The following is a 23911-nucleotide window of genomic DNA, read 5'->3' on the forward strand; positions in this document are numbered from 1 at the left end:
TGGAGGTTCTCCCCTTCATTCCAGGCCTTATGGAACCCCACATGTGAAGTTGCAAGGAAAATGAGCTGCTTATAGTATAGTATCTCCAAACACACCAGGAAACACAACACACAAATTGGCCTAATAAGCAGTGGCTAACAGAAATAGCAGCAGAATTAGGAGTTCCCATCATGGCTCAGCAGAGGCAAATCTGACTAGAATCCATGAGAATACAGGTTTGATCCCTGGCCTTGCTCAGTGGGTAGGGATCTGGCATCACCAAGGGCTGTGGTATAGGTCATAGATACAGCTCATATCTGGTGTTGCTGTGGTGTAGGCCAGCAGCTGCAGCTCTGATTTGACCCCTAGCCTGGGAACCTCCAGATGCCTCGGGTGGGGCCCTAAAAAGACAAAAAAAAAAAAAAATCAAAAAGCAACTGGCTTGATGTACTAAAGGCAATGCTTCAAAGGAGATGTACTGCCTTAAACAGGTATATAAGTTTACTAAGGCTTTTTCTTTTTTGAGTTTCCATTCTAACAAATTAGAGAAAGTTCAACATATAAACTGAAAGAAAGAAGAAAATATACCTTAAAAGTAGAGATTAATAAAATAGAAGTAAAATAAAGAAGTTCAAAAAGCAGGAAGTTGATTCTGTGAGAAAAAAAATGAACAGAAAACTACTGGCAATACAACTGATCGAGAATATAGAATAAATATTGTGGAGTTCCCGTCGTGGCGCAGTGGTTAACGAATCCGACTAGGAACCATGAGGTTGTGGGTTCGGTCCCTGCCCTTGCTCAGTGGGTTAACGATCCGGCGTTGCCGTGAGCTGTGGTGTAGGTTGCAGACGCGGCTCGGATCCGCGTTGCTGTGGCTCTGGCGTAGGCCGGTGGCTACAGCTCCGATTGGACCCCTAGCCTGGGAATCTCCATATGCCGCGGGAGCCGCCCAAGAAATAGCAACAACAACAAAAAGACCAAAAAAAAAAAAAAAAAAAAAAAAGAAATAAATATTGTTAATGAAAAGAGTTTCATATGACAAAGTATAAAGACATCATTAAAACTCAGATTGGAAGGAGAAATTCTTTGAAAAATATAATTTACAAGAACTGAGTACAAGCTTCTGCCATGGCAGAGTGGATTAAAAATCCAACTGTAGAAGCTTGCGTAGCTGCAGAGGCGCATGTTTGATCCCCAGCCCAGCACAGTGGCACAGGTCACAGCTGTGGCTTGAATTTCAGTCTCTGGCCCAGGAACTTCCATATGCTGCAGGTGAGGCCATAAAATTAAGGGGAAAAAAAGAAAAATAAAAAAAAACCTTGAGTCTAGAATTTTTTTAAAAACCATGAATAGTCCTATAATAATTAAAGAAACTGAAGCAGTAGTTTAAAAATTCCAACAGGGAAAACACAAAGCCCAGATCATTTTTAGGTGAAACTGACCAAATTTTCAAGAAATATATTATCCCAACTTTATATAAAATCTCCCAGACCACAGAAAAAGAAGAAATACTTTCCTCTCTTATACCATGAGGCCATTATAAGATACCTGATACCAAACTAGCTAAATGAGTAGTAGGAAAATAAAAGTTCTACCCTTTCATTTGTGAATATATAAGCAAAATTCCAAAACAAAATATCAGAAAACCCAAGTGTATAAAAAAGATAACATTCTTCAATCACGTTTATCCCACATATGCAAGGATGATTTTATACTAGAAAATCCATAAATTAATTTGTCACATTAACAGATCTGAACAAATGCAGAAAAAGCATTTTAGTTTCCTCAATATAAGATTAATATGCAAAAGTCAACTGCATTTCTACAAAGAAAAAGAAAACAACTGAAAAATACAATTTAAGAGAAGATACCAATTAATATCAGAGTATCAACGACCTTGTAATAAATATTATATGCAGGACCTCTACAGAGAAAATAAAAACTTTGCTGAGATACCAGGAAAGAGTGAAATGAATGGAGAAAGATACCATGTTGATGGGTAGAAAGATTATTACAAGAATGCTGTGATCTAAAGAGTAAATAAATCAAACAGAATCCCAATAGTGATTTTCCTGCATGCTGAAGTTACAATTTTTTAACTTATATTGAAGAAAAATGGACCAGGAAATTTCTAAAGAAGGACGAAAAAGAGAAGACTCGCCTTACTAAATACCAGGACTTATTTTGAAGCTAGAGTGAAACGGAACAGTGAGCCTGGAAACACATACAAGGACATGCACGTATCCTTGGTGTAGAGCATGGATATGTCCTCGGCATGTCAGATCACGTGAAAAGATGGCACCATCTACTAAAAGGATCTGGGAAAATGGCTGTCCATATATATCCCTTACATTATATAACAAAAACCAACTCCAAATAAAGGTCTTACAATAAGTATGAAGTCTGACTTCCTGTTAAACTAGAAGTTAAACTCAAAGTAGAAAATATAGATGAGTATCTTCTGGAACTTAAGGAAATATTATCTTAATACACAAAAAACACTGATGGATTCTATTACATTAAAATGCTTTTGTTCATTAAAAGAAATTTTACTCATTAAAAAACAATGTCAAGCAAGGGAGAAGAAAACATATAAACTTGGAGAAGATAATCACAGTATTTACATTTGACAAAGGATTAGTATTAAGAATACACAAAAGTACTCTACCAGCAGTTAATAATTATAAAAAGAATACATTAAATAGTTTAAAAAGAACTTCTAATTAATAAATACAGCAAAAAAAAAAAATCCAGTTGGTGAAGTGCAAGAGTGATGAACAAGAATTTCACAGAAGCAGCAGCATACATGGCCAGTCGTCTTATGAAAATGATCAACACTGGAGTTCCCTGTCGTGGCTCAGTGGAAACAAATCTGACTAGTATCCATGAAGATGCAGGTTCAATCCTTGGCCTTGCTCAGTGGGTTAAGGATTTGGCGTTGCAATGAACTGTGGTGTAGGTCACAGACTCGGCTTGGATCTTGCATTGCTGTGGCTGTGGCGTAGGCCAGCAGCTATAGCTCCAATTCGACCCCAGCCTGAGAACTTCCATATGCTGCAACTGTGGCCCTAAAAAGCCAAAAAAGAAAAAAAGAAAAGAAAAAAAATGATCAACATCATTGGTCGATCATTACCAACATCATTAGCAATCAGGGAAATGCAAATCAAAATCACAATGAGATGCAGCCTTACCTTCAGTTCATTTGAAAAAAATGAAAAGTCTGATCCCAAGTGTTGAAGAAGACATGGAGCCACAAGTCACTGGTGGTAGTGTGAGCTGGTGTGACCATGCTGGAAAGAACATGGTCACAGACTGCATGTTACCTCCTAAAGAACACCATCACAGACTGCAGCCCAGCAATCCCATTTCTAGGTATATACTCAAAGAAATTCCTGTAAATGTACAATAGGAAACATGCATACGATTACTTCAAAGAAAAAACCTGGAAATAACCCATATGTATTGGGTGAATAACTAGTATATTTACACAAGGAAATATTTACAGTGTTTGAAACAAATGAACCATAGCAACATACATTATAATCTTTTTTTTTTTTGTCTTTTTGTCTTTTGTTGTTGTTGTTGCTATTTCTTGGGCCGCTCCCGCGGCATATGGAGGTTCCCAAGCTAGGGGATGAATCGGAGCTGTAGCCACCGGCCTACGCCAGAGCCACAGCAACGCGGGATCCGAGCCGCGTCTGCAACCTACACCACAGCTCACGGCAACGCCGGATCGTTAACCCACTGAGCAAGGGCAGGGACTGAACCCGCAACCTCATGGTTCCTAGTCGGATTCGTTAATCACTGCGCCACGACGGGAACTCCCATTATAATCTTAATAAGCAAAGTCCTAGAAGATTACATATATGATATTCTTTTTATAAAATTAGAAACAAGTATCTAAAATATATGTATATGAAAAAATGTATATATATGTATTTTGCTGTATAGCAAAAACTAGCAGAACAATGTAAATCAAATATACTTTAATTAAAATTTTTAATTTTTTATTACAGTTGATTTACATTGTTCTGTCAATTTCTGATGTACAGCAAAGTGACCCAGTCATACATCTACATACACTTTCTTTCTGATATTATCTTTCATCATGATCCATCACAAGTGACTAGACATAGTCCCTGTGCTATACAGCAGGACCTCATTGTCTATCCATTCTAAATGTAACAGTTTGCATATAGTAACGCTGAACTCCCAGTCCATCCCACTCCATCCCCTTTCCCCTTGGCAACCACAAGTTTGTTGTCCATGTCTATGAGTCTGTTTCTATTCTGTAGATAGCTTCACCTGTGCCATATTTTAGGTTCCGCATGTAAGTGATATCATATGGTATTTGTCTTTCTGACTTACTTCACTTAGTATGAAAATCTCTAGTTCCATCCATGTTGCTGCAAATGGCATTTTCTTTTTTAGGGCTGAGTAGTATTCCACTGTGTATATTCACCACATCTTCTTAATTCATTTATCTGTTGATGGACTTTTAGGTTGCTTCCATGTCTTGCCTACTGTGAATAGTGCTGCAATGAACATAGCGAGTGCATGTATCTTTTTGAATGAAAGTTTTGTTTGGATATATGTCCAGGAGTGGGATTGCTGGATCATATGGTAGTTCTATATTTAGTTTTCTGAGGAATCTCCATACTGTTTTTCATAGTGGTTGTACCAATTTACATCCCACCAACAGTACAGGAGGAATCCCTTTTCTCCACACCATCTCCAGCATTTGTTATCTGTAGTCTTTTTAATGATACCCATTCTGATTGGTGTGAGGTGGTACCTCATTTAGTTTTGAGGTAAAATAAACTCAAAATGGCTTAAACACTTAAACATAAGACAAGTCACCATCAAACTCCTAGAAGAGAACATAGGTAAAACATTTTCTGACATCAACCATACAAATGTTTTCTTAGGTCAGTTTCCCAAGGCAATAGAAATAAAAACAAAAATAAACCTAATCAAACTTACAAGCTTTTGCACAGCAGAGGAAACCATTAAAAAATGAAAAGACAACCTACAGAACTGGAGAAAATAGTTGTAAACAATGCAACTGACAAGGGCTTAATCTCCAAAATATACAAAGAACTCATTCAACTCAACAACAAAAAACCCAACCCAATTGAAAAATGGGCAGAAGAACTAAAAAGACATTTCTCCAAAGAAGACATACAGATAGTTAAGAAGCACATGAAAAAAATGCTCATCACTAATTACTAAAATTTTTTAAAAATTAAAAATATATATACAAATACACAGACATACATGCACATTTAAGACAAAGATGCAGGAGTTCCCCTCATGGTGCAGTGGTTAACGAATCTGACTAGGAACCATGAGGTTTTGGGTTCGATCCCTGGCCTCGCTCAGTGGGTTAAGGATCTAGCGTTGCCGTGAGCTGTGGCATAGGTCGAAGACGAGGCTCAGATGTGGCGTTGTTGTGGCTCTGGTGTAGGCAGCTCTGATTAGACCTCTAGCCTGGGAACCTCCATATGCCACAGGTGCAGCCCTAGAAAAGCCAAAAAAAAAAAAAAAAAAAAGACTTAAAGATGCAGTAAAATTATATTAAAAGGAAAGCAAAGGACTGATGAACCCAGGAGTCCTGCTAATGGCTACCTAAGAAGGGAATGTATTGATGAGTTTTCCATAGGGTTAGATGCAGATTTTGTCAGGATTCTACCTTTTTGTTTAGGTAGCAAAGCTGCATTAATATAAGCAAGCCATGTAAGGACTAATGTACAAAGGATTATGACTAATCCAAAACTGTGCACCTGAGGTCCAAAAAAGCAGCAGTATGAAAAGAAAAAAACAAAAAAAGATAATATTAGAGTTAAATCCAACATAACAGTAATTACATTAAGTATTCTCATTACAGGTATAAGCTTTCAGACAAATTTTTAAAAATCCAACTATATGTGGTCTACAAGAAATACATGTAAATAAGAAAAGACTGAAATAAAAGGATGGAAAATACATGTATACATAGAAATACAAATACAAAATACAAAAGCTCCTGCATCTATAGTAATATCGCAAAACAGACTTTAAAACAAAAAGACCAGGGGTTCCCTAGTGGTGCAGTGGGTTAAGGATCCAATGTTGTCACTGCTTTGGCTCTGGTTGCTGCAATGGTGTGGGTCCAATCCCTGGCCCAGGAATTTTTGTATGCTGCAGGCCATACCTGAGGCATTTGGAAGTTACCAGGCTAGGGGTAGAATAGGAGCTGTAGCTGCTGGCCTACACCACAGCCACAGCCACAGCCTCAACACTTTTCTTTTCAATTTTAAAAACAAAAATACCAAAGAGGGTTAAAGGTTCAGTGTACCAGGAAGATGTTTTAAATTTGAAAATACCTTGTACGTGATAACATAACCTCAAAATATATACAGCAAAAGATGAAAGAAATATAAGGAGAAATGCACTGGTTTACAACCAAAGTGGAAGGTTTTAACATACCTTTTTTAGGAGTTCCCGTCGTGGCGCAGTAGTTAACGAATCCAACTAGGAACCATGAGGTTGCGGGTTTGATCCCCGGCCTTGCTTAGTGGGTTAAGGATCCAGCATTGCTGTGAGCTGTGGCGTAGGTCGCAGACATGGCTTGGATCCTGCGTTGCTGTGGCTCTGGCGTAGGCCAGTGGCTACAGCTCCAATTCGACCCCTAGCCTGGGAACTTCCATATGCCGCAGGAGCGGCCCCAAGAAAAGGCAAAAAGACCAAAAAAAAACCTTTTTTAGTAATGGATAGCAGAAGGAAAAAAAAAAAAGCCGGAAGGACAAGTTTGAATAATAGAATCTTCAGGATAGTTGTAGAACACTGCACTCAACTGTAGAAAACTAGAAAACAAAATTTCTTTGATTATATGTCGAACATCTGCAAAAACTGACCATATGCTGGGCCATAAAGCAAACTGAAATTATACCAAATATACTGCCTGACTCCAAGGCAATTATGCTAGAAATAAAGATGACTAGAAAAATCCCCATATATTTATAAACTTAAATATACTTCCTGGAGTTCCCACTGTGGCACGGTGGGATAGGCAGCCTCTTGGGAGCACTGGGACACGGATTTGATCCCCAGCCCCTTGAAGTGGGTGAAGAATCCAGTGGCATAGACATGGGTGCAGCTTAGGTAGCAAGGTTAAAGCTTCAGCCTCAGGATGGACCAAAAAAAAAAAAAAAAAAAAGAAAGAAAGAAAGAAAAAGAAATATACTTCTGGAGTTCTCTGTGACACACAACAGGTTAAGGATCCCTTGTGGTTTCTGCTGTGACAGGGTTTGATCCCTGGCCAGAAAACTTACACTTGCCAAGGGTGTGGCCCCCCAAAATACACCTCTAACTAATCCACAGGACAAAAGGCATAATGAAAATTAGAAAATATAACTACATGAGAATTAAAATATAGCATATCAAAAACACTGGGGCCCCATTAATGCAGTAGTTGGAGTGAAATGCATAGCCTTGAAATGCACATATTCAAAAAGAAGAAACACGGAAAAATATAGAGCTAAGCATCCATCGCAAGTTAGAAAAGGAGCAGCAATAGAAACCCCAACAAAGCAGAAGGAAGACAATACAAACAAAATCAATTAAGTGGAAAAAACCTAACACAGGAAGAGCAAACCTTCATCCCCTAACGAAGAAAAAGGACAGACCTCTGACCTGACTGGATAGAGAGAAGGCACATAGACCTACACCACAGATGCGAAGGACACACTGCTGTCACACACATCAAAGCAGTGAGGATATTCCGAAACACTTCAGGCCGTAAATATGAAAAATTGGACGAAATGGGCAAATTCCTAGAAAAGTATAATGTAGCAAAACAGATACGGGTTGGTGGAGCATGTGAGGTTCAGGGAGGTGAGGGTGAGGTGGAATGCAGTGGCCAGGTTTGGGGGCTCGGGGTGGGCACGCTAGCAGGGGGCCCCAAGGGCCTGGACGCTCAGCCCCCCGGGGCCGCTGCAGGGAGAACGCAGAGAACATGTACTACTTCTCTGAACTGGCCCTGACCCTCAACGAGCACGAGGAGGGCGTTGCGCCCACCGACAGCCGCCTGCGGCCGGACCAGCGGCTGATGGAGAAGGGCCACTGGGACGAGGCCAACACGGAGAAGCAGCGGCTGGAGGAGAAGCAGCGCGTGAATCGGCGCCGGCGGCTGGAGGCCTGTGCAAGGGGCTGCGGTGCAGAGGAAGGTGAGGCAGGGCAGGCGGGAGGGGGCTCTGGGAAGCGGGGCGCCTGGGGAGCGGGGAGCGGGGCAGTGGGAGAGGGGCTGGGAGCGGGCTCCCGGGGCACACAGAGGAGGCAGGCCGCCGACTCACTGCCCGCTGCGCTGCCCAGCAGAGAAGGAGGCCGAGGTGTATGTGCCGCTGTGGTTCGAGAGGAGGCTGGACCCGCTGACCGGGGAGACGGCCTGCATGTACAAGGGCGGCTACTGGGAGGCCAAGGAGAAGCAGGACTGGCACATGTGCCCCAACATCTTCTGAGCACCGCCCACTCCTGCAAATACAGGCGCCTGCACAGACCGGTCCACCTTTTATTTAATGCACTCAAGTTAGTACTCAACGGCCCTTCTACCCTACCTTTCTCTCTTTTTTTTTAATAACTTTCTGGGGGCTCCTGCCTTGGAAGGAGTAAGTGTTGACCCAGGTCCTCAACAGCCCCCGGGTGCCCCGGGTCTCCTGAGCCCCTTCACCATGGACTTGGGCCCCATCGGATCCCAGCTCCAGTTTCCACAACTCAGGCAGGCTGGCCCGGGCACCTGGGCTGCCCCAGTCACCAGCCCCACCCAGGGAGGAACTGGCCTCTCCCAGGGAGCCACTTTTGACTTTTTTAGAAAAAAAATTATCTCCATTTCTTTCCAGCCAAGATGTTTAGTAAATATTTTTAGTACAGCACTTAGTGGACAACTTTCTAAGTGTGCTTTCTTGCCACTAAAGTGTCCTGGCAAGAGCCCCTTTTTTTTAAAACATCAGAAAGCCAGACAGAACGCTTTGAGTGGGGAGCATTTTGTAGTTTAAACAGCAAGGCCGTGTGTATCTGAGCTGCCCGCCCTACAGGGGCCCAGGACCCTCCAGAGAAGGAGAGCACAAGTCAGTTGTCTCTGGAGCTACAGTTCCACCCACTGTGAGGGAGGGGACACTGAGGGGCCACCATGTGGATTTGAAGGCAACCGCCCCTGCCTAGCCTTGGCCATATTAGGGCTGCTCCCCAGCCCCTGAGAGAACAGGAACAGCCATGGGCCAGACCTGCAGGTGCTCCCACCCCAGAACCAGGCCCCGAATCAGCAATAAGAACCAACAATCGGCTTAGCCTGGGCTGGTGTCCTGGGCACCAGAGACCCGGCATCCCACCTCTGGGGTGTCCCATCTCAGCACCCCCTGAACTCTTTATTTGCCTGATTTATATATATGATATATAAATATATACAAAATAGCTATTTTGCTTAAATTTCTATGGTATAGAGAAGTGAAAAAATGATGAAGACAGGGCAATCCTGTCTGAGTTTGGCCCTCCTATAAGCTATGCCCTGCTCTCTCCTCAGACCCCCTTCCTATGGCTTCTGCCAACCACGGCAGGGAGGGGTGGGGAAGTGGGGGGTTGGGACTGGGACTCTGTGGCCACTGTCCCAGCCCCTCAGAACTCCCACTCCAACCTTTTCCACTTCAGTTGGGTCCTGAAAATTCATCACAAGGTTTTACTTTCTACTCCAGGACTGGTTTTGTTTTTATTAAAAACAAAAGTGAAAACACCAATGTGTGAAATGCCTTAGGGTGCCCACTGGAGAGCTGGGCCCACTAGGCCTGCAGCAGAGCTGTCCAACGTTCCTCTTTTCAGAACTGTTTGTGAGTGAGCACCTTCTGACTGGTAATAAAAAACTTGGATTTGGAGTTTTCCATGGCCCTGTCCCTGAGTCTGTCAATAATCAGAACAGGTGAGAGCCCACAAGGTGGCATGGGAGAGGAGTACGGGGCTTTTTTTTCTGCTCAGTGCCAGAAGCAAGCAGTGGGAGGTTGGTCTGAACAGGGAGGGGTGGGGCTGGAAAACTTGGTGGGAAAGGGTCTGGGCTAGGAGGCCTACAGCAGCACCAAGTAGAGGGTCACAGTCTGGCCTAGGGCTAAGCTAAGGCCCTGCCCTCACCACCCTCCACAGGGAACACTGGTGAGTTCTAGGGCTGCTCAACGACTGTGACATGGGCCACTTCTTACCCAGGTTGCCAAGCAGATCAGATCACTAGCTCCCAGGACCCAGCCAAGGGTGGCTGGTCTGGCCCAGGGGGTCTTCCTCCCACTGCCAGCACTTCCAGGTGAGAGGATGGAGTGGGGCAGGGCACTACAGAGGCATCAGAGCCAGAATCTATCTGTCCAGACACCATAGTGCTGTGGGATCCAAGGCCAGCCCTGCACAACTCCTTCCTCTCCAGGGCCTTGGTTTCCAATCTGTGGGGAGGCAGATACCAGTGAGTCCTGGTGGCAGCTCTCACTGGAGAGAAGGGCTGGGGTGAGACAACCCCAGGATGGTCCTGACCCAGGAGGCAGTGGAGAAGGATCTGCCAGGGGAGGAATGGAATGTAAAAACAGAATTTTTGTATATCCAAATACAGCAACAGCAAATAGAATCCAGCCACATACAAAAAACTGATACTACAAATTAGTAAACCCATCCCCAGGGTGGTTTTAACACAGAAATGCAAGAATGGGTCAAAGTTGGGAAGCTTTTTGTCAGAAATCATTCATTATACCAACCAGTTCAAAAGGGACTTCTTTTTCTGGCAATGGTAGACTAGGTGACTAGATTATCCTCCTTTGTGGAAAACTAGATGTGCTGGATAAAATTTTAAAACACATTAAATGGAAGTTCCCATGCATGGCTCAGTAGTAATGAACCCGGCTAGTATCCATGAGGAAGCAGGTTCGATCTCTGGCCTTGCTCAGTGGGTTAACGATCCAGCGTTTCCATGAGCTGTGGTGTAGGAATCCACACAGTTCGGATCCTGCGCTGCTGTGGCTGTGGCACAGGCCAGCAGCTGTAGCTCGGATTTGAGCCTAGCCTGGGAACCCATATGTCATGGGTGTGGCCCTAAAAGAAAAGACAAAAAAAATCCTATCTGGAGGTTCTCCCCTTCATTCCAGGCCTTATGGAACCCCACATGTGAAGTTGCAAGGAAAATGAGCAGCTCACAGTATAATATCTCCAAACGCACAAGGAAACACAACACACAAATTGCCCTAATAAGCTGTGGCTAATAGAAATAGCAGCAGAATCAGGAGCTCCTGTCGTGGCTCAGCAGAAATGAATCGAACCAGGATCCATGAGGACACAGGTTCGATCCCTGGCCTCGCTCAGTGGGTTAGGGATTCAGCATTGCAGTGGGCTGTGGTGTAGTACAGGTTGTAGATGCAGCTCGGATCTGGTGTTGCTGTGAGTGTGGTGTAGGCCAGCAGCTGCAGCTCTGCTTCAACCCCTAGCCTGGGAACCTCCATATGCCGAGGGTGCAGCCCTAAAAAGACCAAAAAGAAAAAAAAAAAGAAATAGCAGAATCAGACTCAAAAACTCCTCAAGCTAGTGAAATTAACAAACAATAAAAAATAAGCATGTTTTTTAAAGTATTTCTAGAAACAGAAGGGTGGCCTGAAAATGAGTAAAAAGCATTCAAGAAATATTAAAGAACTTGCAGAAATGCAAAAATATCACTGAAAATAAGAATTTCATAACACATTACACATAAAGGGAGTATTAGTGACATGGAAGTGAGATCTGTGGAAACTATCCAGAAAGACACACAGACACAGAAGAGAAAAATATAAAAAAGAAGAGACATGGAGGATAAAATGAGAAGTATCAGGTGCGTCTAATCAAAATGGAGCAGAAGCAATCTTTGAAGAGTTAATGACTAAAAAACTTTTGATAAGAAACACCAATTACAGAGTTAACTCCAATAAATCCTAGTCAAGGTAAATAAAAAGACATCCACAGCCAACTACAACATAGTGAAACTGCCAAGACCTTTAAAAAGAACCAAAAAAATGTAGGCAAACTGGGTGGGTGGGGGATACCTTGAAAGAGCATTGATTGGACCAAGAGTTCACTGTCTTCTGACCAACAAAGAAAGTTAGAAGATAGTCTCTGAAGTAGAGGAAAAAAGTTAGTATTTTCAGTGGAAATACCTTTCAGAAACCAAAAGAAAATAAAGACATTAACAGAACTTCTTAAAACAATATTAAGTGGCTTATGGAGTTAGACTTTGATGAGTTAAATACTTAACTCGTACTTAAATTTAGGAATACTAAATATTATTTAGAAGATGATTTAGAATACTCAATACTTAATTTAGAAATACTAAATTTCCAAGACAGAGGGAAAACATCCTATGTGAGTGAGAAATTTTCAATCTAAAGAGGAAAAGTAGAGGAAAAAGGAATGCAGATAAGGTGGAATAAAAATTACAAATTAGAAGATGGAAATAAGCAAAAAACCAATGTATCAATAATTACACAAAATTGAAGTAAGCTTTGAGTAAGAACAAAAAATATCAAATAAAAACAAAATCTAGCCATATGCTATTTACAAGAAAATACCTCAATCAGACAGACTTTAAGGCAAAAAATATTAATGAGGTGTCAACTTTTAGAAATTAAAAGTGCCACTTTATAATGATAAAAAGTAAAATTTATAAAGTTTTAAAACTCACATGCACCTAATATTTCGAAAGTGAACACATCACAAGGAGAAATAGATAAATCCACAATCATAATGGAAGATTTTAATACATATCTCTCCCAGTAACAATAGCACAGAGCAACAAAAAAATATCAGCAAAGTTTCAAAAAACACAACTAACAAACTTAGTGCAATGGGCACATAGAGGGAATGACACATAACTGTAAAATAAATATTTCAGAAATTCATGCAGAACATTTATGAGTATTAGACACATACTTGGGCCAGTCATAAAGCCTCAGCAAATTTCAAAGGACTGGTATACAGACCACAGTCTCAGATCACAAGGAATACAATTCAAAATCAATAACAAAAAGATAATTATAAAAAATGTTTGAACATTAAGAAATATACTTTTAAATAACTCATGGACCAAAGAAGAAAACAGAAATCAAAAAATAAAATTAAAAATTAAAATATTATATACCTAAACTTATAGGATACAGATAAAGCTGGTACTTAGAGGGAAATTTATAGCCTTAAAAGTTTATGTCATAAAAGAATAAAGGCTAAAAAATAATGAGAAAACATCCAATCTGAGTAGGAAAACGAACATTAGGATAAATTCAAAGGAGGGACCAGTAAGGAAATAAAGATAGGAAATTAATGAAAGAGAAAAACATTATAGAAAGGAGAGAAAAAAAGAAAGAAAGCTGAGGTTGATTCTTAGGAAAACTAAAACTGACAAATTTTACTGATAAGAAAAACAGACCCAAGGAGGAAATTAACAAACCCCCCAAACAATATTTGGAATGAAAAGAACATAAGTACAAATACCACAGATATTTTAATGATATTGTGAACAATTTTATGACAATTATCTTTGAAAACTGAGATAAAATTCCAGAAAAAGGAGTTCCCGTCATGACGCAGCAGAAATGAATCTGACTAGGAGCCATGAGGTTTCGGGTTCGATCCCTGGCCTTACTCGGCGGGTTAAGGATCCAGCATTGCTGTGAGCTGTGGTGTAGGTCTCAGACTCAAATCTGAGGGCTCAAATCTGGCGTTGCTGTGGCTGTGACATAGGCTGGCAGCCACAGTTCCTATTAGACCCCTCCATATGCTGCAGGTACAGCCCTAAAAAGCAAAAAACAAACAAAACAAAAACAAAAAACAGAAAAAACATAACTTAAAACTGTCTTAAAAATTAGAAAAGCCTGATTAGTATTTTAACCAATATTTTAAAAATTCAATCAGTTACAAAATCTCCTCTCACACATATACACACAAAACTCCAGACAGCACCACTGATCAAGGAATAATGAACCTTACAGAAACTATCCCAAGAGTAAGAGAAATACTCCCAAACTCATTTCGTGAGGCTAGTATAACTAGTCACCAAAACCTAACAAGGATAGGAGTTCCTTCTGTGGTACAGCAGGTGAAGAATCCAACATTGCCGCAGCTGTGGCATGGGTCGCAGCTGTGGCTCAGACTCCATCCCTAGCCCAGGAACTTCCATATCCCATGAGTGCAGCCAATAAATAAATAAATAAATAAATCTAACGACAGGAGGAGAGAGGAAAATTATAACCTAGTGTCACTCACATGCTGATACATTTCAAAACAAAATACTAACAAATCTGGCAATATAGAAAAAGACAATTCCAGAAATGTGAGGTTAGTTTAGCTTAAGAAAAACTAACCAATGTAATTCACATTAACAAAGAGAACACTGGATGATTATCTCAATGGATGCAGAAAACATTTGAGATAAAATATAATGTGCATCCATGATATTTAAAAGTGAAAAAATGTTTAAAAATAGGAATAGAAAGAAAATTCCTTAATCTGATGAATGATACCTACCAAAAATAATTTTTTTTAATTCTCTATGGGAAAGGTAACAAAAAAGATGCCCACTTCTGCCCCTTACATTCAACACTGTATTGGCAGCCCTAGCCAATGCATAAAGCAAGAAAAATACATGAGATATTGAGAACTGGTAAAATTATCATTACTTACAGATGCTATATCATAGAAAATCCAGAAGAATCTAAATTAGATCAATATATAAAAATCAATTATAGGAACAGTCCTCAGAGCTTTCTGAAAGACTATCTCCCAAATTATAATCTTCAGATTGGCTTGCATAAACTTTTTGATTTCTTTCCTTAGAAAAATCAATGACAGGATTCTCATTGTGGCTCAGCAGAAATGAACCTGACTGGTATCCATGAGGATGCAGGTCTGATCCTTGGCCTTGCTCAGTGAGTTAAGGATCCGGCGTTGCCGTGAACTGTGGTATAGATCACAGACACAGCTTGGATCTGGCATTGCTGTGGCTGTTGTGTACAATGGTAGCTGTATCTATGACTCAACCCCTAGCCTTGGAACTTCCATATGCCACAGGTGCGGCCCTAAAAAAAAAAAAAAAAAAAATTAATTAAAAAAGAATTTTTATTCAGTAGTAACAAACTGTTGAAATGAAGTTTTAAAGTTTCAAAAAAATATCATTTATGGAAATTCCCTTATGGTGGAGCAGGTTAAGGAACAAGCATTGCTGCAGCTATGTCACGGGTTTGATCCCTGGCCTGGGAACTTCCATATACTGCAGGTATAGTCAAAGAAATAGTAATAATAATTTACAATAACATCAAAAATCATCAGGTACCTAGGATACATGTAACAAAGGACACACAAGACCTCTAAAAGGAAAATTACAATACTTTCTTGAAAGATTTTTTTTTTTTTTTGTCTTTTGTCTTTTTTTTGTTGTTGTTGTTGTTGCTATTTCTTGGGCCGCTCCCGCGGCATATGGAGGTTCCCAGGCTAGGGGTTGAATCGGAGCTGTAGCCACCGGCCTACGCCAGAGCCACAGCAACGCGGGATCCGAGCCGCGTCTGCAACCTACACCACAGCTCACGGCAACGCCGGATCGTTAACCCACTGAGCAAGGGCAGGGACCGAACCCACAACCTCATGGTTCCTAGTCGGATTCGTTAACCACTGCGCCACGACGGGAACTCCCTGAAATATTTTTTTAATCTAAATTAATGGAAGTTATACCACCTTCATGGTTTGGAAAACTTATAATATCAATTTTTCTCCAACTGATGACATACAATAAATTCCAATGAAACCCCTAGGTTTTCTCACAGAGCTTGATAAAATGATTCTAAAATTTATAGAGAAATACAAAGAACCAGGAATAGTCAAGACTCTCTTGAAGCAGAAAAAGTGGTATGACCAGCTCTACTAGATATCAAAACTTACTATAAAACTATAATAATTAAATCAGTGTGGTACTGGCATAAAGAGACAACAAATGTAAAACTGAATAAAAATCCAAAAACAGATATATATGTGAAAATGTGATATATAAGAGAGGTTAATGGAAAAAGGGTTAGACTTTTCAATAAAGAGTTTAAGGATAATCAAGAAGGGAAGGAAGAAAGGAACTGGAGCTCTACTTTGTCAATTTCAGATGGATTAAAGATCTATATGTGAGTGACAAGCTATTAATACTTTAGAAGATAATCTAAAATTATATCTTCATGGGAGTTCCTGTCCTGGCTCAGCAGTTAGCAAACCTGACTAGCATCCATGAGGTCTTGGGTTCAATCCCTGGCCTTGCTCAGTGGGATAAGGATCCAGCGCTGCCATAAGCTGTGGTGTAGGTCACAGACATGGCTTGGTATAGGTGTGGTGTAGGTGGGCAGCTACAAATCCAACTGGACCCCTAGCCTGGGAACCTCCATATGCCACTGGAGTGTGCCTAAAAAGACAAAATAAATAAATAAATAAAATTATATCTTCATGACCTCAGGATAGGGAAGAATGTTTTAAACAAATTACAAGGGATGCAAACAATAAAAAGATTGATAAATTGTCTACATTAAAGATAAGAACTACTCATAAGACTGCAAAAAGAGAATTTATAAAAGTATGCCAAAGGTGTTCCCGTCATGGCGCAGCAGAAATGAATCCAACTAGGAACCATGAGGTTGCGGGTTTGATCCCTGGCCTTGCTCAGTGGGTTAAGGATCCGGCATTGCCATTAGCTGTGGTGTGGGTCACAGACGCAGCTTGGATCCTGGCTTGCTGTGGCTCTGGCGTGGGCCAGCAGCTGTAGCACCAATTGGACTCCTAGCTTCGGAACCTCCACATGCCACGAGTGCAGCCCTAAAAAGAGGGGGAAAAAAAACCCACAATGAGATTAGACTATACACTCATCAGACTGACAAAAAAATCAAGTCTAGAAATATCAAATGTAGGTAAGTAAAACATTTAGAAAAGAGTTAACACTTATCCTCTGAAACTATTCCAAAACTGCAGAGGAAGGAACACTTCATAAGGCCACCATTACTCTGATATCAAAACCAGACAAAGGCACTGCACACACAAAAAATTACAGACCAATATTAATGATAAACATAGGGGGTTCCCGTTGTGGCACAGTGGTTAACGAATCCGACTAGGAACCATGAGGTTGCGGGTTCGGTCCCTGCCCTTGCTCAGTGGGTTGGCAATCCAGCGTTGCCGTGAGCTGTGGTGTAGGTTGCAGACGCGGCTCGGATCCCGCGTTGCTGTGGCTCTGGCGTAGGCCAGTGGCTACAGCTCCGATTAGACCCCTAGCCTGGGAACCTCCATATGCCGCGGGAGCGGCCCAAGAAATAGCAACAACAACAACAACAAAAAGACAAAAAAAAAAAAATGATAAACATAGATGTGAAAATCCTCAACAAAATACTACAACTGAATCCAATAATACATTAAAAGTATCATACACCATAATCAGGTAGGATTTATCCCAGGGATGCAAAGATTTTTCAATATCTAAAAATCAATAAGTATGATAAACCACATTAACAAACTGAAGAATAAAAACTATATGATCATCTCAATAGATGCAGAAAAAGCCTTTGATAAAGTTCAACATCTACTTATGATAAAAAAAAAACTCTCCAGAAAGTGGGCATAAAGGGAACATACATCAACATAATAAAAGCCATATATGACAAATCCACAGCTAACATCACACTCAACAGTAAAAAGCTGAAAGTATTTCCTCTAAGATCAGGAATAAGACAAGAATGCCCACTCTCACCACTTTTATTCAGCATTATTTTGGAAGTCCTTGCCACAGCAATCAGAGAAGAAAAAGACATAAAAGGAATCCAAATTGGAAAGAAGTAAAAACTGTCACTGTTTGCAGATGACATGATACTATACACAGAAAATCCTAAAGACGCTACCAGAAAAGTACTAGATATAAACACAACAAAGTCCTACTGTATAGCACAGGAACTATAGTCAATATCCCAGGATAAACCATAATGGAAAAGAATTATTTTTTTAAAAGAGTGTAGGAGTTCCTGTTGTGGCTCAGCAGTTAACGAACCCAACTAGTATCCATGAGGACACAGGTTTGATCCCTGGCCTCACTCAGTGTCTTAAGGATCCAGCATTGCTGTGAGCTGTGGTTTAGGTCACAGATGCAGCTTATATCTCACATTGCTGTGGCTGTGGCATAGGCCAGCAGCTACAGCTTTGATTGGACCCCTAGCCTGGGAACCTCCATATGCTGCGAGTGCAGCTCTAAAATAAATAAATAAATAAAAAATAAATAAATGTATGGATATGTTTAAACAAATCACTTTGGCTGTACAGCAGAAATTAGCACAACATTGTAAATCAACTCTCCCTCAGTTAAAAAAAAAAACTACTAGAAATCACCAATGAACTCAGCAAAGCTGCAGGATACAAAATTAATACACAGATCTGTTGCATTTCTATACACTTAACAATGAAAGATCAGAAAGAAATTAAAGAAACAATCCCGTTTACCATGGCATCAAAAAGAATAAAATACCTAAGAATAAACCTACCTAAGGAGTCAAAAGACATGTAGTCTGAAAACTGTAAGATGTTGATGAAAGGAACTTCAGACAGCACAAACTGATGGAAAGATATTATCATGTTCTTGGGTCGGAAGAATGAATATTGTTAAAATGACTATACTACCCAAGGCAATCTACAGATTCAAGGCAGTCTCTATCAAATTATCAATGGCATTTTTTTTTTTTGTCTTTTTCTAGGGCCACACCTGCGGCATATGGAGGTTCCCAGGCTAGGAGGTCTAATTGGAGCTGTAGCTGCCGGTCTAAGCCAGAGCCACAACAATGTGGGATCTGAGCCACATCGGTGACCTACACCACAGCTCACAGCAACACCAGATCCTTAACCCACTGAGCGAGGCCAGAGATCGAACCCGCAACCTCATGGTTCCTAGTTGGATTTGTTAACCACTGAGCCACAACAGGAACACCTCAATGGCATTTTTGACATAACTAAAACAAAACATTTTAAAATTTGTATGGAAACACAAAAGACCCAAAAATCCAAAGCAATCTTAAAAAAGAAAAACAGAGCTGGAGGAATCAGGAGTTCATACTACACTGCAAAGCTATAATAATCAAAACAGTATGGTACTGCCACAAAAACAGAAAATATAGATCCATGGAATGGGACAGAGAGCCCAGAAATATACCTACCTGCCTATGGTCAATTAATCTATGACAAAGGAGGCAAGAATATACAATGGAGAAAATACAGTCTCTTCAACAAGTGGTGCTGGGAAAACTGGACAAATACATGTAAAAGAATGAAATTAGAACATTCTCTAACACTATATACAAAAATAAACTGAAAATGGATTAAGGACCTAAATGTAAGACTAGATAACTATAGAACTCTTAAAGGAAACCAAGGCTGAACACTCAAGACATAAATCTCAGCAATATCTTTTTGGATCCATCTCCTAGAATAATGGAAATAAAAACAAAAATAAACAAATGAGACATAATTAAAAGCTTCTGCACAGCAAAGGAAATAATAAGCAAAATGAAATGCACTTTATAGAATGGAAGAAAATATGTGCAGACAATGCAACAGAGAAGGGATTAATTTCTAAAAGATACAAACAGCTCATACAGATTAATATCAAAGAAACAAACAACCAATCAGAACAGGTAGAAGATCTAAATAGAAATTTCTCTAAAGAATACATCCAGATAGCCAAGAAGCACATGAAAAAATGCTCAACATCACTAATTATTAGAGAAATGCATATCAAAACTACAATGATGTATCACCGCACACTGGTCAGAATGACCATCATCAAAAAATCTACAAATAATAAATGCTGGAGAGGGTGGGGAAAAAAAGAAACCCTCCTACACTGTTGGTGGGAATGTAAATTGGTACAGTCACTAAGGAAAACAGAAATGGAGGTTCTCTAAAAAACTAAAAGGACCTACCATATGATCCAGCAATCCCATTCCTTGGCATATATCTAGGGAAAACTATAATCTGTAAAGATACATGCACCACAATGATCAATACACTACTACTTAAAATAGCCGAGACATTGTAGCAACCTAAATGTCCAACAGATGAATAGAGAAAGAAGATGTGGTATATATACACAATGGAATATTACTCAGCCATAAACAATAATGAAATAATGCCATTTGCAACAACATGGATGGACCTAGAGATTATTATAGTAAGTGAAATAAGCCAAAAACAAATAGCATATGATATTGCTTATACTTGGAATCTAAAAAAAATTATACAAATGAACTTATTTACAAAACAGAAATAGACCCACATACATAGAAAACAAATTTATGGAGTTCCACATACATAAAAAACAAACTGATGGTCTTGATGCATCGGAAACAAATCCGACTAGGAACCATGAGTTGCAGGTTCGATCCCTGGCCTCGCTCAGTGGGTTAAGGATCCAGCATTGCCGTGAGCTGTGGTGTAGGTTGCAGACGTGGCTCAGATCTAGCATTGCTGTGGCTGTGGTGTAGGCCGGCAGCTACAGCTCCATTAGACCCCTAGCCTAGGAACCTCCATATGCCTCGGGTGCAGCCCTAAAAAGACAAAAGACCAAAAAAAAAAAGAGAGAGAGAGAGAGAGAGAGACAAACTTATGGCTACCAAAGGGGAAGGGGAGGAGATAAATTAGGAGTTTGAGATTAACATATACAAACTACTATATATAAAATAGCTAACCAACAAGGACTTAACTGTATAGCACAGGAAACTGTACTCAGTATTTAGTAATAACTATGAGGGAAACGAATCTAAAAAAAAAAAAATACACACACACATACACACACACACACATAACCAAATCACTTTGCTGTACACATGAACCTAACCCACCATTATAAACTAACTACGCTTCAACTTGTCATAAATAAAGGGAAGGGAGTTCCCATCATGGCTCAGTGGTAACAAACCCAACTAGTATCCATGAGGACACAGGTTCGATACCTGGCCTTGCTCAGTAGGTTAAGGATCTGGTGTTGCTCTGAGCTGTGGTATAGGTTGCAGATGCGGCTTGGATCCCGTGTTGCTGTGGCTATAGTGTAGGCTGGCAGCTGTAACTCCGATTCAACCCCTAGCCTGGGAATTTTCATATGCCACAGGTGTGGCCCTAAAAAGCAAAAAAATCAAAATAAAAAATTTTTTTAAATAAAGGGAAAAATGTAGGTAAAGAAGTAGAAGAATGAAGCACTTTGTGCCAATGGGCATGTAAACTGATACAACTGCTTCTGAAAAGAATTTGGCATCACCTAGCAAAGTTGAAAATAGGCATGGCCTGTGATGCAGCAAGTCTACCACAAAGATTATATATGCAACAAGAGACATAAACATGAATGTCCACAGATGAACTGTAATAGAAAAAAGCTAGAAAAGACCCAAACGCCAATCGCAGAGACACAGATTTTTTTTTTTAATTGTGGTATGTTCCACTTAGGTATAATTCATTTTCATCACAGTATTTGGCATTATTAATTTAGTAGTGAAGGTGAATAAATTTCAGCTACACTCAACAACATGGATGAATTTCTGGAACATAATACTGAAAAGAGAAAGCAAATTGCATTTAAGTTCAAAAACAGGCAAAACAAAACACTTATTTAGAAATACAAACCAAGGTGGTTAATGTGTAAACAGAGAAAAGAAAAGATGAATACAGCACAGAATTCTGGATGGTGGTCACCACTGAGCAAGGAGGAAAGGGGAAATGACCAAGGAGGGGCACAAGGATTATAAAATAATATGTTTTCTTAAAACAGGTAATAGATATATGATGCATATTCTTTTTACCTTATAAATATTTTATAAATACAGTATTCTTTTGTAGCTACTCAATGTCTAATAAAAATAATCATTAAAACAGGAGCTTAGAGGAGAAAAACCCCATAGGATTTTATTAATAGATGCTGAAAAGGCATTTGACAATGGGAGATGGGGATAGGGGGGCTTACCACCCACATTTAATTCTGTGTAACTGGTGCCCACACCAGCACTTCAACTCAGGCAAGATTGACAGTATGGCTTTGTCCCGGAAGCCACAAGTTTAAAAAAACAACAAAAACAAGGAAATTCTTTCCACACTTGAAAGGCCAGTCACCAAAACAGAGAGCCAATATCCTGTTCAATCCTAACATGTGCATTTCCATCCGCATCAGAAAAAAAACCCTGGATAATTAATTACTGTTTCAGAGGTTCAGCAATTAGCATAGTGGCAAATTTGCACATTTCATCTATAAAACACAAGTTTACTTTTAAAACTACCAGAGTTCATAAGATTGCAAATAAATTATTTAAATAATTTGCTTTTCTATATAATAATAATCAGGAATTGAGACAGAAAAAAATTCCCTTCACAACAGTAACAAAAAACATAAAACAGGAATAACACAATAAAGTTACAGAACCTGTAAGAAGAAATAATAGAATCTTACTGGAAGATCTAAAAGGAGTCAAAGAAATGGAAAACCACTTGGTATCTATCTAGGGAGATTTAAAAATCATAAAAAATGTCAACCCTCTTACATCTTACATCTAAATCTGATGCAGTTATAATTTAAATTCCAAGTGGAATTTAAATTAAATTAAATTCCAAATGGAACTGGCATGAATTGGATAACTTGATTTTAAACTCTCATGTGAGAAAAAATTCTAATAGCCTGGAAAAATATTTTAAAAGAAAAACAGTGAAGGACATTGAGCCCTCTAGATGTTGATGATGCCCCCAATTCTAGTTTCAGCTAGGACCTCACCCAGCACTTTGGAAGTGCCTGTCCAACTGGAAACAGGATGTCTCCACTGACATATTTAAGGGTCATTTCAAGCCCAACAGGTCCAAAACCAAATAGACTGGAATATAAATAATGGCCAAGGTGGGTCATTTAATAATAATTCACTTATGGGGCTGGCAAAAGTGAATTTCCATCTGCAAAAACCAAAATCAAAGTCTGACTCCAGCCTTACCACTTATACTAAAATATTTTCCACAGGGAATGGAGGCTGACATAAAAAACTTTGAAACAGTGCCACAAAAGGTAAAATGTTTGGGGGTAGGCAGAGAAGAAGGTTCTTAAACAAGATAGGAAACCCCAAAACGTTTCATGAAACACCAGAAAACAAGCCAAGGACAGACAAACCATAAGGAAAACAAAGTTGTGAGCCACAGCTTTAAGCTAAAAGGCCTCAGGTGCTGCGCCTCAGGCCCTGAGCAAGCGGCTTATCTTTCAGGAGAAATTACCTAGAGGCTATTTTAAAATGTAAAACATGCCGCTTCTTTTCCAGGCCCTCTGTCAGGCATATATAAAAACACCTATATAAAAAAGTTTCCTGTGGTGACCCAAGAAAGTGGGAAAATAGGAGGGTGGGGGGTGGGGTGGGGGCTTTCACCTGGGCCCGGCCTTAACATTCAGTCTCCAGGGGAAAACTCTGCTTCTCTGCTGAGGATGTGAGCCTTCCGTTGGCCCCAGGATGTGGGATCGTAGAGGCTGCTGGCCCCGGAGCTGGTCGTGAGCGACTGGGCCACAGGGACCCGATGTCGGAACCCAGGATGAGTCTGGCACAGTAGGGTTGTTCCCAGCGCTCTCCTCTCACCCAGCTGAGGTGCAGAGGCTGCAGGCTCCACTAGGGTACGTCAGTCCTCGCGCGCACCACGGTTCCAAGGCGCAGGCGCAAGACACAGACCACGTGGGGCTAGGGGCACCGCGCAGGGGCTGTTGCGCGGTCGCCTCGAGGCTCTGGAGGAGAGTTAAGAGGGTTGACGTCTGGTCCTACAACAGTTGGCCGCCCGGGAGAAGACGGGCTTCTGGGTGGAACTGAGTGTTGAACAACTACAATGCCTCTGGAAAGAGATGCCGCATGCTGGG

At 40.4% G+C, this 23911-nt stretch overlaps 1 protein-coding gene and 1 long non-coding RNA gene across 21 annotated transcripts in view; one reads left to right on the forward strand and one right to left on the reverse strand.

Moving 5' to 3' along the window:
• The window catches only part of OSBP2 (oxysterol binding protein 2), a 189292-nt gene extending 179405 nt beyond the window's left edge, over positions 1-9887 (forward strand). For 12 of the 20 annotated variants that reach the window (XM_084993824.1, XM_084993829.1, XM_021072949.2 and 9 more), the window contains 2 exons: positions 7960-8186; positions 8335-9887. In XM_084993824.1, the coding sequence (XP_084849950.1) occupies positions 7960-8186; positions 8335-8477 (370 nt within the window). In that variant the 3' untranslated portion in view covers positions 8478-9887. Of the gene's footprint in view, positions 1-7959; positions 8187-8331 lie in introns of all 20 variants that reach the window. The other 8 variants (XM_084993823.1, XM_084993820.1, XM_084993821.1 and 5 more) reach the window with 1 other exon arrangement.
• On the reverse strand, positions 1645-23699 carry LOC146396643 (uncharacterized). The gene is made up of 3 exons (XR_014825978.1): positions 23436-23699; positions 3171-3371; positions 1645-3047 (listed from the first exon to the last, which is right to left on the reverse strand). It is a non-coding gene; the product is annotated as an uncharacterized LOC146396643 (long non-coding RNA).
• Between the last annotated feature and the right edge of the window lie 212 nt (positions 23700-23911).

Source organism: Sus scrofa, chromosome 14, assembly GCF_054392235.1.
Source record: "Sus scrofa isolate SSC_HxYL_T2T_F1_AM1 chromosome 14, Sscrofa_HxYL_maternal_Yorkshire_Landrace_v2.0, whole genome shotgun sequence".
Classification (NCBI taxonomy): domain Eukaryota; kingdom Metazoa; phylum Chordata; class Mammalia; order Artiodactyla; family Suidae; genus Sus; species Sus scrofa.